The sequence below is a fragment of the Scylla paramamosain genome, chromosome 40 (assembly GCF_035594125.1).
Source record: "Scylla paramamosain isolate STU-SP2022 chromosome 40, ASM3559412v1, whole genome shotgun sequence".
Classification (NCBI taxonomy): domain Eukaryota; kingdom Metazoa; phylum Arthropoda; class Malacostraca; order Decapoda; family Portunidae; genus Scylla; species Scylla paramamosain.
Genome location: NC_087190.1, coordinates 9596994 through 9616603, shown reverse-complemented (window position 1 = coordinate 9616603; position 19610 = coordinate 9596994). Strand labels below are relative to the sequence as shown.

The 19610-nt window shown below is 40.2% G+C and overlaps 1 protein-coding gene across 3 annotated transcripts in view; it reads left to right on the top strand.

The window, feature by feature from the left end:
• Positions 1-19610, top strand: part of LOC135092388 (uncharacterized) — a 120149-nt gene that overhangs the window by 17771 nt on the left and 82768 nt on the right. For all 3 annotated transcript variants that reach the window (XM_063990853.1, XM_063990851.1, XM_063990850.1), the window contains exons 2-3: positions 7016-7061; positions 17528-17627. In XM_063990853.1, the coding sequence (XP_063846923.1) occupies positions 7029-7061; positions 17528-17627 (133 nt within the window). In that variant the 5' untranslated portion in view covers positions 7016-7028. The remainder of the gene's footprint in view (positions 1-7015; positions 7062-17527; positions 17628-19610) is intronic.

Genomic DNA, 19610 nt, shown 5'->3' with positions numbered 1-19610 from the left:
GAAAGGTTGAAGAGATTGGGCCTGACTACACTAGAAAAAAGGAACGAAAGAGGTGATTTGATAGCAATATATAGAATATTGGAAGGAATGGAAAAGTTGGACACAGAAGACCTCTTGACACCAGATACAAGAGACACAAGAGGACATGGAAGGAGATTGAAAAGGAGTGTTTGCAGAAGAGACATCAAGAAACATAGCTTCCCACACAGAAGTATAACAATATGGAATGAACTTAAGGATGAGACTGTGTGTGCAAAGACAATTCATAAATTTAAAGAAAATCTAGATAAAAGTCGATATGGAGACGGGATGGCATGAGCCTAGTGTGGCTCTTGTCCTGTATTTCACAACTAGGTAAATACACACACATCTGGAAGAAAGTTTTAATTGGGATTCCACAGGGTTCTGTGTTGGCACTGGTAATGTTGGCTGTGTATATTAATGATGTGCCAGAAGAAATAACCAGTTACATTAGCTTATTTGCGGATGATACAAAGTTATTGAGAAAAATAGAAAAAGGAAGATTGCATAGCACTTCAATAGGACCAAAACAAGATCTGGGAATGGAGCCAAAGGCAGCAGATGGAATTCAATGCAAAGAAATGCAGTGCGACAGAATTTGGCAAGAGTGGCAAGAGATAGATTGGAGATTATTCACTGGGGAATGAGAGAATCAGCAAAAGAACAGAAGAAAGGGACTTTAGTGTAATTATTACTGATAAGCTGTCACCAGAAAAACACATAAACAAGATTAAAGGTGAAACCAATAACCTGCTGAGAAACATAATGACAGCATTTATACATCTGGATGAAGAAATGATAGAAAAATTGATTGTGACAATGATATGCCCAAGATTGGAGTATGCAGCTATGGTATGGTCACCTAGTGCCAAGAAATCTATAAGAAAATTGGAAGGGGATACAAAGAGCAGCAACAAAGTTACCTTCAAGTTTGAGGGATCTACCATACAAAGAAAGACAGTCTAAATTGGGTCTTCTAAAAGAGAGAGAGGTGATTTGATCACACTGTACAGAGTGATGACTGGAGTGGAAAACTTGGATAGGATGGACTTGGTGATCTGGGACACAAGAGGCTCGAGGGGACATGGCAGAAAACTGAAAAAAAAGATGCTTGTAGAAGAGATGTTAAGAAAATAGCTTCCCGCATAGAACTGGAGGTTTAGAATGATTTGGACAAAGAAGTCATTGATGCAAGTATGATAAATAAATTTAAGACAGTTAGATAAAAATAGATATGGAGATGGGACAGCATGAGCATAACTCTTTTCTGTATGTCACAACTACGTAAATACACACACACACACACACACACACATATAGAGAAAATAGTAAAATGAAGGACTAAATGTGATATATACCAACATAGATGGACTGTTACCCAGAACACTGGAATTATCAAACTATTTAAAAGAAAAGAAGCTGAAGGTGGTGTGTTTAATGAAAACAAAGCTAAAAGAAGAAAATCAGATTGTCATTAAAATTACAATATGTGGAGAAGAGACAGGATTGGTAAAGGAGGGGGAGGTGTCCTTCTGCTCCTTTGAGTTCTCTATCTCATTGGGGTCGGGGCCGTCAGGGTGATTTGCCGCGTTGGTGGGTCAAACCCACTTACCCTCGACATCGGTAGTCACTCTGGCGTTTCCAGGATGACGGCCCGCTGGTAGGGAGGTAATGCTCTTCCTGCCTTCAAATACCAGCGGGTTCATGGCTTTGATAATGGGGTACACGGTGCGGATGTGGTACCAGTCCCCCCCGGGTCTGAGGGGTGGGCATAGAGCCTCTGTGTTCGTCCTGAGGACCAAGGGCATCCTAGCAGAGTCTGCAAACCGGTGTTTCGTGCTGCGGCAGGTCTAGTAAAGCAGATAGCCAACCGCCTGGTCTGAGGGTGGCGTCCTCAGACTGGAATCCTGTCGAGGGCGACCTCGGCAGGTAGGTTTCGCATCACCTGTGCCGTTGAAGACGGTAGGTGTAAGTAGTGCTGGCTCTGCCCACTACCCTGTCATCCCCCCAAAGGGGTTGTCCTGGCCGCCTCCTATCGGCTGCTTGGTCACCAAGCGCGGGTAAACGGTGGTTGGACAAAGCATGACTCGATCAAGGTAGCCTTCATTTTGACAAGAAATGAGGTGAAGACAAAAATAGTAAAATATGGGGAAGGAAAAGCAGAAATAGTGAGTGTTAACTTGGAGGATAATAATGGGGAAATAATGATGGTAATAACAACCTATGTCCAGGAGGAGGTAGTAGACACCTGCCGAAATGATAATTACTCCCAGTGAGGTCTAAAGCACTGTTCAGGGGGTGCTGTGAACTTATCATTAAACCCAGCTGTGACCTCACTGAACGTTTTCCTTTGTGTCTCACAACACAAGGGGGCAGTCACAACCTGCCCTCTAAAGACAACTCTCTTCCTCCACACAAAACTACAAGCACCTAATAACAACAACTAATAACACCTAATAACTAACAATACAACTACAGAGTCACTCTCATACTAAATTTATCTGTGCTGTATACCTCTCACCTAACTCCTCTGATTATAAGAAATTCTTTGACTACTTAACTTCCAAAGTGGAGCACATTCTGACCCTCTTCCCTTTTGCAGAGATCTCCATTCTTGGAGACTTCAATGTTCACCGCCAGCTTTGGCTTTCCTCTCCCTTCACTGACCATCCTGGTGAACTAGCCTTCAACTTTGCTATCCTCCATGACCTAGAGCAATTGGTGCAACACCCTACTCGTATTCCTGACCGTCTTGGAGATATGCCCAACATTCTTGACCTTTTCCTGACCTTTAATCCTTCTGCTTATGCTGTCACCCTTTCTTCTCCATTGGGCTCCTCCGATCACAATCTCATATCTTTATCTTGTCCTATACCTCCAATCCCTCCTCAGGATCCCCCTAAGCGAAGGTGCCTCTGGCGTTTTGCCTCTGCTAGTTGGGGGGGACCTGGGAAGGTATTTTGTTGATTTTCCTTGGAATGACTACTGCTTCCGTGTCAGAGACCCGTCTTTGTGTGCTGAGCACATAACAGAGGTGATAGTGTCTGGCATGGAGCCGTACATTCCTCACTCTTTTTCTCGTCCTAAACCTTCTAAACCTTGGTTTAACACAGCTTGTTCTCGTGCTATACATGATAGAGAGGTGGCCCACAAAAGGTACTTAAGCCTTCCATCACCAGAATCTCATGCACTTTATATTTCTGCCCGGAACCATGCCAAGTCTGTTCTCCAACTTGCCAAAAACTCCTTCATTAACAGAAAATGTCAAAACCTTTCAAGATCTAACTCCCCTCATGATTTCTGGCATCTAGCCAAAAATATCTCCAATAACTTTCCATCTTCTTTCCCTCCTCTGCTGCTATCACATCTATTTATAAAGCTGAACTCTTCGCTCAAACCTTTGCTAAAAACTCTACCTTGGACGATTCTGGGCTTGTTCCTCCCTCTCCTCCACCCTCTGACTACTTCATGCCACCTATTAAAATTCTTCGCAGTGATGTTTTCCATGCCCTCGCTGGCCTAAACCCTCGGAAAGCTTATGGACCTGATGGGGTCCCTCCTATTGTTCTCCAAAACTGTGCCTCCGTGCTTGCACCTTGCCTAGTCAAACTCTTTCAGCTCTGTCTGTCAACATCTACCTTTCCTTCTTGCTGGAAGTTTGCCTACATTCAACCTGTTCCTAAAAAGGGTGACCGTTCTAATCACTCAAACTACCGTCCTATTGCTTTAATTTCCTGCCTATCTAAAGTTTTTGAATCTATCTTCAACAGGAAGATTCTTAAACATCTATCACTTCACAACCTTCTATCTGATCGCCAGTATGGGTTCTGTCAAGGCCGCTCTACTGGTGATTTTCTGGCTTTCCTTACTGAGTCTTGGTCATCCTCTTTTAGAGATTTTGGTGAAACTTTTGCTGTTGCCTTGGACATATCAAAAGCTTTTGATAGAGTCTGGCACAAAGCTTTGATTTCCAAACTACCCTCCTATGGTTTCTATCCTTCTCTCTGTAACTTCATCTCAAGTTTCCTTTCTGACCGTTCTATTGCTGCTTTGGTAGACGGTCACTGTTCTTCTAAATCTATTAACAGTGGTGTTCCTCAGGGTTCTGTCCTGTCATCCACTCTCTTCTTATTATTCATTAATGATCTTCTAAACCAAACTTCTTGTCCTATCCACTCCTACGCTGACGATACCACCCTGCACTTTTCCACGTCTTTTCATAGACGTCCAACCCTTCAGGAGGTAAACATATCACACAGGGAAGCCACAGAACGCTTGACTTCTGATCTTTCTAAAATTTCTGATTGGGGCAGAGCAAACTTGGTATTATTCAATGCCTCAAAAACTCAATTCCTCCATCTATCAACTCGACACAACCTTCCAGACAACTATCCCCTCTTCTTCAATGACACTCAACTGTCCCCCTCTTCTACACTGAACATTCTCGGTCTGTCCTTTACTTATAATCTGAACTGGAAAATTCACATCTCATCTCTAGCTAAAACAGCTTCTATGAAGCTAGGCGTTTTGAGACGTCTCCGCCAGTTTTTTCTCACCCCCCCCAGCTGCTAACTCTGTACAAGGGCCTTATCTGTCCATGTATGGAGTATGCTTCACATGTCTGAGGGGGTTCCACTCATACTGCTCTTCTAGACAGGGTGGAATCAAAAGCTTTTCGTCTCATCAACTCCTCTCCTCTAATTGACTGTCTTCAGCCTCTCTCTCACCGCTGCAATGTTGCATATCTAGCTGTCTTCTACCGCTATTTTCATGCTAACTGCTCTTCTGATCTTGCTAACTGCATGCCTTCCCTCCTTCCGCGGCCTCGCTGCACAAGACTTTCTTCTTTCTGTCACCCCTATTCTGTCCACCTCTCTAATGCAAGAGTTAACCAGTATTCTGAATCATTCATCCCTTTCTCTGGTAAACTCTGGAACTCCCTGCCTACTTCTGTATTTCAACCTTCCTATGACTTGAATTCCTTCAAGAGGGAGGTTTCAAGATATTTATTCATCAATTTTTGAGTACTGCTTTGACCCTTTTATGGGACTGGCATTTCAGTGGGCATTTTTTTATTAGATTTTTGTTGCCATTGGCCAGTGTCCTTCCTACATAAAAAAAAAAAAAAGGATATTGACAAGATACATGCATGGAGCCAAAGATGGAAACTAGAATTTAATGCTAGAAAATACCACGTGTTGGAAATAGGAAAAAAGTAAAAAGAGACCTTTGTGGAATTACAAAATGGGAAGAGAAATAATAACGAAAAGTAATGAAGAAGAGGATTTGGAAATAATGATCCAGGTTACACTATCACCTGAAAGGCACACAAACGGAATATTCGGCTCTACATACAGCTTGTTAACAAACATTAGGGTGGCATTTAACTATTTAGATAAAGAAATGATGAAGAAAATTATAACAAGCATAATGGGAATAAGCAGCAGTAGTTTGGGCTCCACAGAAAAAAAGATATACAGAAACTGGAGAGAATACAGAGGATAGCAACAAAGATTGTACCAGAATTGAAAGACTTAAGCTATGAAGAAAGACTTACCAACACTACAAGAGAGAAGAGAAAGAGGAGAACTGATAACAATTTACAAATTAGTAAACTATATAGAAAAAAATAGACAGAAATGACTTGGTACCACAGATGGAGGAGGGAGAGGGATGGATGAGGGGGCATGGGAAGAAAATGAAGAAGAGTGGATGTTCAAGCGACATCAAGAAATACAGTTTCCTGTATAGAACTATTGAAATCTGGAATAATTTGAAGGAAGAGGTGGTTGTGGCAAACAATGTACACATGTTTAAAAGAGAAATTGGATAAATATGGTTATGGAGACAGAACAAAATGAGCTTTGACTCATGCCAAAGCTCATTTTGGCATTTTTTTTATTTTGGCATTTTTTTTATTAGATTTTTGTTGCCCTTGGCCAGTGTCCTTCCTACATAAAAAAAAAAAAAATTACAACTAGGTAAATGTACACACACACACACACACACACACACACACACACACACAGAGCACATTGTGTCAAGGTCACTCGCTGGGTGTCTTTTCTACTTTTCCTCTAGACGGCAAGGTTATTATAATTCAAACACAACAGTCAGTGAGGGTGGCCCGATTTTGACCTGTGCTACAGACAATAGTGTTAAGAGGGGACCTGATAGAAGTCTTTAAGTGGTATAGTGGTTATAACAAGGATCATAAGCTAAATTCTCAAGATCGGTAATCAAGATAAAACAAGAAATGATTCAAGCTTGAAAAAAATTTGACTCAAGAAAGAGATAGGAAGGAATTGGTTCTCAAATCAGTAATCAGGTTGTTAGTGCTAACATAAGACAAATTTATAGATGGGGATGATAGTGAAAATAGGTAGATATGTTTTGTACAGGGAGTTCCATGTGTATGCCTGATGGATTTTTGCAGCTTCCATTATTTTCTTATGTTCTTATGTTCTTAACTCATTATGTTGATCAGATTTAAGGTTGAGAAGTGATAGATGTTAAGAATCTTCTTGTTATGGATCTGAAAACTTTATGAAGGTAGGAAATCAATAGCAGCTTATCTTAATAACGAATGCATTCCATTTTGTTAATGCATAAAGAAGTTAATTTTAAAGGTCTTTATTGATTATTTTGTTAGCATGAAAATTTTATGGAAAGGCAGGATCATTTATAGATTCTGTAAGTGCTTTAGTTAGTGTTCCTACTTCTTATCCCCTGTCACTCTCCAACCTCCCTCACAACTTGGTTTTATTTTGGAGATCAGTCTCCTATAGTCTTGATTGTGCATTCATGTGTTTCACTTGCAAGAAGGGCTATAGTATGGTCTTTGGTATCTCAAGGCAGTTTCATCAATAACACGTATTTGTTTAGAATATTTCTCCTTCAGAGGCTGAATTTGTATGTTGTAGTGTATTATGTATATTTAATGAAATGATCTTTCACTCAGTAAAAGTTTTTTCAATATTATCTTTCTTTTCAGGCAGTCAAGAAGCATGCCACCGGTGAAATACAGCGATAGGGAGAAGGTTAGTTCTGACAACGACCCTAAGTGTCTTGACACCCCTCTCAACTTTTTCTTCATTAACTTCTGCAACATTTGCAGTCTAAGATCTAATTTTCAATCTGTAGAACATCATCTCTCCTCTTCTAAACCTCATCTTCTTTTCCTCACTGAAACTCAGGTGTCTGAGGCAATTCACAGTAGCCCTTTTCTGTTCCCGCCTACTTTCTTTATCCTCATTTTCGATCCAAAGCTGGATGTTGTGTTTATGTGTGCAACGACTTAACCTGCTCATGTGCCCACGTTCTTGAATCTTCCGAATTTTCCACCATCTGGCTATGACTACAGAGTCACTCAAACTAAATTTATCTGTGCTGTATACCTCTCACCTAACTTCTCTGACTATAAGAAATTCTTTGACTACTTAACTTCCAAAGTGGAGCACATTCTGACTCTCTTCCCTTTTGTGGAGATCTTCATTTTTGGAGACTTCAGTGTTCACCACCAGCTTTGGCTTTCCTCTCCCTTTACTGACCATCTTGATGAACTAGCCTTCAACTTTGCTGTCCTCCACGACCTAGAGCAATTGGTGCAACACCCTACTTGTATTCCTGACCGCCTTGGAGATACACCCAACATTCTTGACCCTTTCCTGACCTCTAATCCTTCTGCTTATGCTGTCACCCTCTCTTCTCTGTTGGGCTCCTCTGATCACAATCTCATATCTGTATCTTGTCCTATCAGTCTCCTCAGGATCCCCTTAAGCGAAGGTTAGGTTAGATTAGGTTAGGTTAGGTCTAAAATTTCTGATTGGGGCAGAGTAAACTTGGTATTGTTCAATGCCTCAAAAACTCAATTCCTCCATCTATCAACTCACACAACCTTCCAGACAACTATCCCCTCTCAACTGTCCCCCTCTTTTACACTGAACATCCTCGGTCTGTCCTTTACTTATAATCTGAACAGGAAACTTCGCATCTCATCTCTAGCTAAAACAGCTTCTATGAAGTTAGGCATTCTGAGATGTCTCTGCCAGTTTTTCTGAACCCCCCGCTGCTAACTCTGTACAAGGGCCTTATCTGTCCATGTATGGAGTATGCTTCACATGTCTGGGGGGTTCCACTCATATTGCTCTGCTAGACAGGGTGGAATCAAAAGCTTTTCATCTCATCAACTCCTCTCCTCTAACTGACTGTCTTCAGCCTCTCTCTCATCGCTGCGATGTTGCGTCTCTAGCTGTCTTCTACTGCTATTTTCATGCTAGCTGCTCTTCTGATCTTGCTAACTGCATGCCTCCCCTCCTCCCACAGCTTCACTGCACAAGACTTTCTTCTTTCTCTCACCCCTATTCTGTCCGTCTCTCTAATGCAAGAGTTAACCAGTATTCTCAATCATTCATCCCTTTCTCTGGTAAACTCTAGAACTCCCTGCCTGCTTCTGTATTTCCTCCTTTGTATGACTTGAATTCTTTCAAGAGGGAGGTTTCCAGACTTCAGTTTTTGACTACTGCTTTGGATCCTTTTCTGGGACTGGCATCTCAGTGCGTTTTTTTTTTTATTTTTATTGGATTTTTTTTGCCCTTGGCCAGTGTCCCTCCTATATAAAAAAAAAATAAAATAAAATAAATATTTGCCTGATGAGCACCAATGTGTATAGAAAGTTTGTACTCCAAAACTTCTTCCAGGAACTTGTGTCTTCTCTTTCGGCTGCTCCCATTAGGGATTACCACAGGGGATCATTCTTCTCCAATATGCTCAGTCTTCTGTGTCTTCTTCTGTCACACCCACCACTTGCATATTTTCTTTCATTGCATCCATAAATCTCTTTGGTCTTTGTCTCTTCCTCCTGCTCGATAGGTCCATTTCCAGCATCCTCCTTCCCACATATGCCTCATCCCTTCTCAGTCTCACTCTCTTGCCTTGTCCCCAAACTGACACATGTGTTTTGTCCCTCTGATGTGTTCTTTCTTTATTTTGTGTTGCCTTGTGTCTCCAAGAGCACACCACAGCATCTTCAATTCTGCTACTTCCATTTCCCCCTCATCTCTGTCATTGGTACAGTTTCCATACCATACAGCATGGCTGGCCTCACTACCATTTTGTATACCTTTCCTTTTGTTCCTGCAGAAACCTTTCTGTCACATATCACTCCTGTCACCCTCCTCCAGCCATTCCATTCAGCGTGCACTCTCTTCTTAACCTCTCTAGCACTCTCTGTATTCCTTTGTACTGTTGCCCCAAGTATCTGAATTTGTCAACCTTTACCATCTCTATACCATGCAACCTTATTGTTTCCTGGTCGTCTCTGTTGAGACACAGGTACAGTGGAACCTTGGTTACTGAATGCCTCTCTTTTTTAACAAGTTGGTTTTCGAACAAAATTTTGAATTCATAATTGCTTCAGTTGTGGTACCATAACTCTGTTCTAGAACAAAGTTACTGGATTTCAGATATTAAAAGACAGCAAATAAATTTGAAATAATGTAAATGTGATTCTGTTGAAAAGCCTTGATGTAAACAAACAGTTTTCAGTGCTCTGGAGTAATCCCAAGCCACCTGTGGCTCTTTTGATGACCCACAACTCCATTACTACTGCACAACTGCATTTTCTCAGTAGCTTTTCCCAGCAGAAAGATGTCTAAGTGTTATGATCACCTTCATTTTGGCAGTAAGTGGGCTGCTCCTCTCTGTGTCCCTCACTAGATTGGTGACAAAAAGAATACCTATATGGTCTAGACAGTATCTTCTGATGAGTTCTGTGTCAGTAAGTTCATTCAGTGCATCCTTTCTGGATAAATAATTTGTGAGCTGGGGATGTGAGGCAGCCATCTTGGCTGTGGAAGTGTCTGTCACAAGCTACTAAGAAGGGGGAGACTGGTGTCTGGGAATGGATTAATCCATTTTACATGGATTCCTATAGGGAAAATATTTTTTTTGTTTTTGAACATTTTGGATTTTGAACAGTATTCAGGAGTGAAATAAGTTTTAGAACAGAGGTTCCACTGTATATGTGTGAGTGTACCCAAGGCCACCATCCATCTTTAGTTGCCATGTCAAATAATATCAATGCTCTGCTCTGCCATGCAACTGGATCAAACTAGTTGGATTGTGTGTAGACACTGACACTGACTAAAAATTATGTAATCTTTTTTTGGGCTGACTGTATTATCTACATACACAGCTAACCAACCCAACTAATGATAATTACTCCCAGTGAAGTCTAAAGCACTGTTCAGGGGGTGCTGTGAACTTATCATTAAACCCAGCTGTGACCTCACTGAACGTTTCCCTTTGTGTCTCACAACACAAGGGGGCAGTCACAGCCTGCACTCTAAAGACAACTCTCTTCCTCCACACAAAACTACAAGCACCTAATAACACACACACCCTTCACTCAAAAAGTTTAAAATCATCATGGTGACTCCTACACCAGCCTCGGAGTCCCCATCTGGGGAGGGGACCATAAATGTCCCCAGGTCGGACTGCCTTTTTGTCGACGACCCTAAGTGTCTTGACACCCCCCTCAACTTTTTCTTCATTAACTTGTGCAACATTTGCAGTCTAAGATCCAATTTTCAATCTGTAGAACACCACCTCTCCTCTTCTAAACCTCATCTTCTTTTCTTCACTGAAACTCAGGTGTCTGAGGCAACTGACAGTAGCCCCTTTTCTGTTCCCTCCTACTTTCTCTATCCTCACTTTCGATCCAAAGTTGGATGCTGCATTTATGTGCGCAATGACTTAACCTGCTCTCGTGCCCACGCTCTTGAATCTTCCGAGTTTTCCACCATCTGGCTACGACTACAGAGTCACTCTCATACTAAATTTATCTGTGCTGTATACCTCTCTCCTAACTCCTCTGACTATAAGAAATTCTTTGACTACTTAACTTCCAAAGTGGAGCACATTCTGACCCTCTTCCCTTTTGCAGAGATCTCCATTCTTGGAGATTTCATTGTTCACCACCAGCTTTGGCTTTCCTCTCCCTTCACTGACCATCCTGGTGAACTAGCCTACAACTTTGCTATCCTCCATGACCTAGAGCAATTGGTGCAACATCCTACTCGTATTCCTGACCGTCTTGGAGATACGCCCAACATTCTTGACCTTTTCCTGACTTGTAATCCTTCTGCTTATGCTGTCACCCTTTCTTCCCTGTTGGGCTCCTCCGATGCCAATCTCATATCTTTATCTTGTCCTATTGCTCCAATCCCTCCTCAGGATCCCCCTAAGCGAAGGTGCCTCTGGTGTTTTGCCTCTGCTAGTTGGGGGGACCTGAGGAGGTATTTTGCTGATTTTCCTTGGAATGACTACTGCTTCTGTGTCGGAGACCCGTCTTTGTGTGCTGAACGCATAACAGAGGTGATAGTGTCTGGCATGGAGGCATACATTCCTCACTCTTTTTCTTGTCCTAAACCTTCTAAACCTTGGTTTAACACAGCTTGTTCTCGTGCTATACATGATAGAGAGGTGGCCCACAAAAGGTACTTAAGCCTTCCATCACCAGAATCTCATGCACTTTATATTTCTGCCCGGAACCATGCCAAGTCTGTTCTCCAACTTGCCAAAAACTCCTTCATTAACAGAAAATGTCAAAAGCTTTCAAGATCTAACTCCCCTCATGATTTCTGGCATCTAGCCAAAAATATCTCCAATAACTTTGCTTCTTCTTCTTTCCCTCCTCTACTTCAACCAGATGGCACCACTGCTATCACATCTATTTCTAAAGCTGAACTCTTTGCTCAGACCTTTGCTGAAAACTCTACCTTGGATGATTCTAGGCCTGTTCCTCCCTCTCCTCCACCCTCTGACTACTTCATGCCACCTATTAAAATTCTTCGCAATGATGTTTTCGATGCCCTCGCTGGCCTAAACCCTTGGAAGGCTTATGGACCTGATGGGGTCCCTCCTATTGTTCTCCGAAACTGTGCCTCCGTGCTTGCACCTTGCCTAGTCAAACTCTTTCAGCTCTGTCTGTCAACATTTACCTTTCCTTCTTGCTGGAAGTTTGCCTACATTCAACCTGTTCCTAAAAAGGGTGACCGTTCTAATCCCTCAAACTACCGTCCTATTGCTTTAATTTCCTGCCTATCTAAAGTTTTTGAATCTATCCTCAACAGGAAGATTCTTAAACATCTATCACTTCACAACCTTCTATCTGATCGCCAGTATGGGTTCCGTCAAGGCCGCTCTACTGGTGATCTTCTGGCTTTCCTTACTGAGTCTTGGTCATCCTCTTTTAGAGATTTTGGTGAAACTTTTGCTGTTGCCTTGGACATATCAAAAGCTTTTGATAGAGTCTGGCACAAAGCTTTGATTTCCAAACTACCCTCCAACGGTTTCTATCCTCTCTGTAACTTCATCTCAAGTTTCCATTCTGACCGTTCTATTGCTGCTGTGGTAGACGGTCACTGTTCTTCTCCTAAATCTATTAACAGTGGTGTTCCTCAGGGTTCTGTCCTGTCAACCACTCTCTTCTTATTATTCATTAATGATCTTCTAAACCAAACTTCTTGTCCTATCCACTCCTATGCTGATGATACCACCCTGCACTTTTCCATGTCTTTTCATAGACGTCCAACCCTTCATGAGGTAAACATGTCACGCAGGGAAGCCACAGAACGCCTGACTTCTGATCTTTCTAAAATTTCTGATTGGGGCAGAGCAAACTTGGTATTGTTCAATGCCTAAAAAACTCAATTCCTCCATCTATCAACTCGACACAACCTTGCAGACAACTATCCCCTCTTCTTCAATGACACTCAACTGTCCCCCTCTTCTACACTGAACATCCTCGGTCTGTCCTTAACTTATAATCTGAACTGGAAACTTCACATCTCATCTCTAGCTAAAACAGCTTCTATGAAGTTAGGTGTTCTAAGACGTCTCCGCCAGTTTTTCTCACCCCCCCAGCTGCTAACTCTGTACAAGGGCCTTATCCGTCCATGCATGGAGTATGCTTCACATGTGTGGGGGGGGTTCCACTCATACTGCTCTTCTAGACAGGGTGGAATCAAAAGCTTTTCATCTCATCAACTCCTCTCCTCTAACTGACTGTCTTCAGCCTCTCTCTCACCGCTGCAATGTTGCATATCTAGCTGTCTTCTACCGCTGTTTTCATGCTAACTGCTCTTCTGATCTTGCTAACTGCATGCCTTCCCTCCTTCTGCGGCCTCGCTGCACAAGACTTACTTCTTTCTCTCACCCCTATTCTGTCCACCTCTCTAACACAAGAGTTAACCAGTATTCTCAGTCATTCATCCCTTTCTCTGGTAAACTCTGGAACTCCCTGCCTGCTTCTGTATTTCCACCTTCCTATGACTTGAATTCCTTCAAGAGGGAGGTTTCAAGACACTTATCCATCAATTTTTGACCACTGCTTTGACTCTTTTATGGGACTGGCATTTTAGTGGGCATTTTTTTTTATTAGATTTTTGTCACTGGAAGGCCAGTGTCCTTCCTACATAAAAAAAAAAAAAACGGGATGCTTGGGGCTGCATCTGAGCAGCAAGACATGAATTTTTTGGCTGAGTATTTGTTAGAGCCAGTCTCATGTCATCTCTGACATCCAGACTTTTCCTATTCTTAATTTTTTGTGTTGACAAGAGTTGAAAATCCTACCTCACATTTGTAGGTGGGAGCGAATGAAACAAGGTTACCAAGCTGACTTTGGAGTACAACTGATACATAGTGCACCAGAACTGAGTCACTGATTTCCTTGAATAGATCATGAGCCAAAGAGTTACTTTATGGATCCAGATATTCATCTTGGATTTCATCTGAGGTGCTGGATACATTAAGTATAGTAGAAAAAGGGTTTTTTACCACAGCTGCCTTTTCTGTAACCTCGGGGAAATAATGCTGGAATTCCTGTTCTAGAGACTGAGGATGTTCATTTATCTCATCTTTCAGGAACTAATGTAGTTAGCTTCAGACTCATTGATCACTACAAAGTATTTCAAATGTGATGATGTTTCCAATTCTGGGTTTCTGATGCTAGTTTTGTAGCTTGGATGTGAAGGCATGTAGGCTGGCTTGAAAAGAAGTGCAGGTATTTCCTTTCCCTATAGTTTCAAATTTATTATGCTTAATTGATGAAAAAATATCTGCATGGTACACAATCCTTTTATTTCATGCCTCATTATGGAGATGAACCTCAAAATCTCTTTCCTTTAATTTCTAGAAAAATTTTTATTTCATCTTTCATATTGAAAACACTGTCAACAACATTAGCTTTTGATAGCCAACATACTGGTGTGTAAAAGAGAAGAGCTTTGTGGTCAACATTATTATTTTTGTATAATTCTTTGAATAAGCTAGTGTTGAGTGCTGTGGTCTTCAGATAATTCACAATTTCAGTTACAGAATCAAGCATTTTCTTCCAAGAGGCAGGAAGGGTCTTAATGGCAAGAGAACATTGGTGCATCATGCAGTGAATATCCTTAGTTTGGGGTGCCAGTTTCATAACTTTATTGGAATCTTGACTTTGATTCTAGCATAGTCAATGCTATTTCCATAAAAACCCCACACACGTTTTCCTACTGAATACCTTCGTCTTGGAAAAGGCAAAAACCTTTTCCATGACATCATCAGCTTTTGTAGTAGTTTCAAATGCAGTGCAGAACAGGAACTCTTCTTTAATGCCATCTGAATTGATGAATCTCATGAAGATAAGAAACTCTGAACGTGAACTCATGTTGGTTGATTCATTGAGTTGAAAGGAGAACAACAGAGAAAATTTTATTTTACTCAAAACCTGCTTCTTCACATCCACTGACATATCAAAAATACACCTCTGAACAGTATTATTTGATAGTTACTTGGTACATCTTCATTGCACTGACTACCCAAAGAATGAGTTTTACCATCTTTAAAATGCAGGATTTCACAAGTGTTTCTCCAGTTCTGTGAGGCCTTTTTTGCATAGCAATCTCCATGGCAATTTCATAAGAAGCCTCCACTGCTCATGCACTCTGCTGCTGAAACAGACCACTTGTGTCAAGCTTTCGACGTTTGAGACACATTTCATTTGTTTTAAGAAATCCAGATTCTTCTTTCCATGTTCTGGATGCCTCATCTCAAGATGACGTTTGAGTTTTGAATGTTTTATGGACTCCGTACTCAGGACGGCATTGCACAACACTGCAGTTTCTCACTGCTGTTGTCAGCAAGCATTTTGTTGAAACCAACAGTGAGGTAGTAGTTTTCAAGTATCTGTGATGTTTAGCCATGGATTCAGACCTGTGAACCAAATACAGCATATTATGAGTTAGCAAATTTTATGCACTGAAACAAAAGCAACAATAATATAAAAATGTGAAAAACAATCACAAATGGATGAGCTATAAACATTATTCTCCCAAGTAGAACAGAAGAAATCATACTTACCTGATGTGCAAACTGGCAGACATTAGAAAGCAGGAAGAGTGGATGGTGGATGAAAGTGCAACTCACAGTGCCTGCTCATTGCTAAGGTACTGACTGTTGTGTGACCAGTCTATAATGGAGGTCAGGGTGAAGTCAGGAGCTTAAATGCCTCCCAGGTGACGCATGACAAGTGAATTGTATCAGGTTGAGGAATTTGTTGCCTTGTTCATGATGAGTTGAACGTTTTATTGTTATTATTTATTTTTCATTAAGGAAATCATATTTTTCCCTGCTTACATTCCCTCAAATATCCCTTTTAAATATAATTTTACATAACATATATACCTGACCTCAACCTGGTGTGACTGTTAAAAGCAGCATGTCAGGTCGAGACCACCACCTTACCTGGACCTTGGTGATGCTGGGTGGGGTGTGAATGTTGTCATTTATGATGAGTTTAGCATATCTTTTTCATTAATTAACTAACATATTTTTCACTTATGTTCCTTCATATCACCTACTAAATATAATTACACTCAACCTACTTGCCCACCTTAAAACTGCCATAAAGAAATAATAAGAATAATGTTTTCTTAGCAACACTAAAATATTTATGGCTTTTATCTTTATTGGCATATAGATATCTTTGAATAATAAGTATACTTTTGAGGGTATTGTAATATTTATATAAACATTATATTTATTTTGTATTCATTATTTGTAGTATCTTTTTATATATATCACAGAACTTATGTTGTACAGTTTTAGGAAAAGTGGTACAGCTGTACCCACACCCTGATTGCACCCTTTCCTTGCCTTCCCTTAGATGGCGTTGCGACCCCTATGCCAATACTTAACTGTGCCAATACTTACTGGTTAGGAATGCCTAGTATAGGGAGAGAGGCTTCCTTAGTGTGCTAGGAAATGTCTATGGGAGTCTTGAATGAGAGGTTGATGGGAGTGACTTGAGGTGAAGGTCAGTGAGGAACAAATAGGATGCCATAAAGGAAAAGGTTGTGCAATCAGATTTTTGTTAAGGGTGAGAATGCAGCAGTATAGTAGGAAGGTTTGGGAGGCTGGCAGGTGTTTGGAGTAAGAGGTGCTGGGTAATGCTATTACACAACCAATTTGTAATGCTGTGCATCAGTCCTGCCATTTTTGATATATTGCATGTTAATTGAGGGACATTGCAGTACATAATTGACTCAGGGTTGAAGTCTGCCACATCTGATGGGTTAATGAATGTGTAGCTCAAGTAGAAGGATCTCTTGGGTGTTTTATAGCAAGATTTTCCCTTTGAGAAATTTAATTGGTGTATATATGTGACCAGAACAATTTGCTTTTTAATTGCAGCATTAACTAAACAAAATAGTAAACTAACTTCAGTGTGATTCCAATATGGTTGTGTTTAGCAAGCAGTATACTGCTCATGCTCCAGGATAACAAATTTAATGTGATATGAAAGCACTATATAATATTTTGTTTTGTGTGAGTATACACCCACACTGCCAATGAAAATGGCACACATGATAAATAAACTGTTGTTTCAAAGTGTGGGGAAGGTGTCCAGCTCATTATGAAAATGTAGCAACTTCACCAAGCAGTTTGAACATCTGTCTGTCACCATTCAGTTGACTCTTGACCCTATTAAGGAGAACTCACATTTGCCCTGCTTGCCTGGAAATTGTGCCAAATTTATTTGCAGATTTCATGTTGATGTAATGTTTTAAATGTTAATGGCACAAAAGCTTTAAATATCCTAAGCCTTATTAATTTCCTCCAGAAGGATGGGTGTATGTCTAAGGTGATTTCTAGAGAGGCAGGACTGCCACAAAGAACTGTGCACTGTATGTGGTGTTGATTGAAAAGATGCTGTGAAAATAATCATAATTCCACTGCTCTTGAGGAGGGTATGTTTTATCAAAAGGACCTAACTTTTAATAAGGTGTCAGCTGAGTGCTTCACCATTTCTTACTGCAGGAGGAGTAAAGTAAAAAAGTATTGGTGTGTGTGACACGAAATGTAAACAAAAAAAACATTAGTGCACCACTTTCATTGGTGGCAGGTGTATACCTATTTATTGTTCACCAATATCACATCTTGAATCTAAGCTTTTTATTTCCAGGAGACAGCAGAAAGAAAACTGAAATCCCAAGCCATGCACAAAGACTACTGGTCTGTCAATGATTACCAAGACAATTTTGAGGAGCTTCAGGAAATTTTAGGTAAGTGAAATGTTACAATATCTTATCCTTATTATTTATTGAAGCTTTTCCTCTCTTTCCTTTCTTATAAGGTCTCTCTTAATAGCCTTCTTTGGTCATCAAGCTCCTGTTTCCCTTCATAATTACTGTTACAAAGAGCAACCCACACTTATGCAGATGAGAAGTCAATAGAGCATTTGGAAGGTACAATTACCAATGATCAAGTGTTGGTTATGACACTATATCAGAATCTAGGGCTGTTCTGTAGCCAGTAAGTAAGAATTTCTAATATATAATGGATCATGTGTGGCTGGGAAAGTAAAATTAGATAAAAATAATGGCAAATACAGGTTAGCAATCAGTATTCTGATAATCCTAGCTCTTTAATCATGTTAGATTAAATGATTTTCCTAATGAAAAATATCTGTGGCCTACTGTTTCATCCAGTATTTCACTGTCTGCATAGTTGTCTAGGAAAAGATAGGAGGCCATACTCTCCCAGTCATGATGCTCAACTTTTAGTTGATGTTGGTGTATAGTTCTATCTACATACCAGGCTGGCAATCCCACATGGAGTGGCCCTGACAAAGCACCACACACCTAAACATCTCATTCACATTCTTAGCTTTGTCAGGCTCTCGTGGAAGGGGATTGTTTCATGGATAACTGTACTACACACCAGGAGCTTATACATAGCACAGCTGGCCACATACTTCTACAGCAAAGCTCAACAGCATACGCTGGTTTATAATTATCTTCCTTAGATGTCTGTATTTCCAGCAATGATCTGTAACAACTGTGTATATATTACTGGATTTATAGCAAGCATAAGCACCAATGGAAGTATTATATTTGATGACATATAAGATACATGGTCATATTAGATGCACTTCTGTTTCATTGAGGCACATTCAGGAAAAGCACATACAATTTACAAATAACCATAATTATTAATAATTGCTAAATCACACAGCAAACTTGCACCCACACATCACAAAATGTGCAGGAATGAAAGTAGTTGAGTCAATCCTTCTGTTTTCTTTACCTTTGGCTGCTGTACCTTGGATTCTAGTGTCACTTACCTCTGCTGTGTAGTAAACAAGTTTGTGTCAGTTATGCTCACCTCACTAGCTTTTTTTTTTTTTCCCTCACTTTTCCCCTACTTTTTGTTATATTTCAAGATTGTAAGTTGAAGTATTTGAACGTTAGATTAATTTCGTAAGTTTTTAAAATAGTTTTTATTATTATTATTATTATTATTATTATTATTATTATTATTATTATTATTATTATTATTATTATTATTATTATTATTATTACTACTACTACTACTACTACTACTACTACTACTACTACTACTACTACTACTACTACTACTACTACTACTACTACTACTACTACTACTTACTTACTTACTTATTTGTTTATTTATTTATTTTGTGTATGTGTTTGTGAGTAAGTTTTGTATGTTTAGTAGATATCTAACTTCAGTAATGTTGGATCCTTAAGGGAACAGCTTCTCATGTAGGGAGGTTTTCTTGTGTTTTAGATTCTTACTGTGAGTATTGTGTTGATTTATTTGAAAACCATTTTTCGGTTTATCTAGAGGGATTAAGTTTAAGCTTGAGCTTAGAGATTCCAAGAAGAGGCTTATGGATTCCTCGGGCAAGAAACATAAGCATGGTAATGATTTTGCTAATGTTCTAGTATTGTTCTCAGTATTGCTCAGAGGAACTCCCAAAGTGGTTTGTTTTGAATGTGTAAGGGAAGGTGTGATTAAAATCCATCAAGGGAATAAGAAAGTGTTGGAAAACAACAGAAGCAATGAAAAGCAGTTGGCTTTATGTCTGGTCTGTAGTGAGCATAGTGCAGCATCACTTCTCATGTAAAACTGCCTTTAAATAGTCTTTGAAAATTGACAAATATTAATGAGTTCAGAAGTGTTTGTCCCTAGCTGTTCATAGTGAAAAAAAGAATTTGATTTCAAGACTATCCTCATTATTT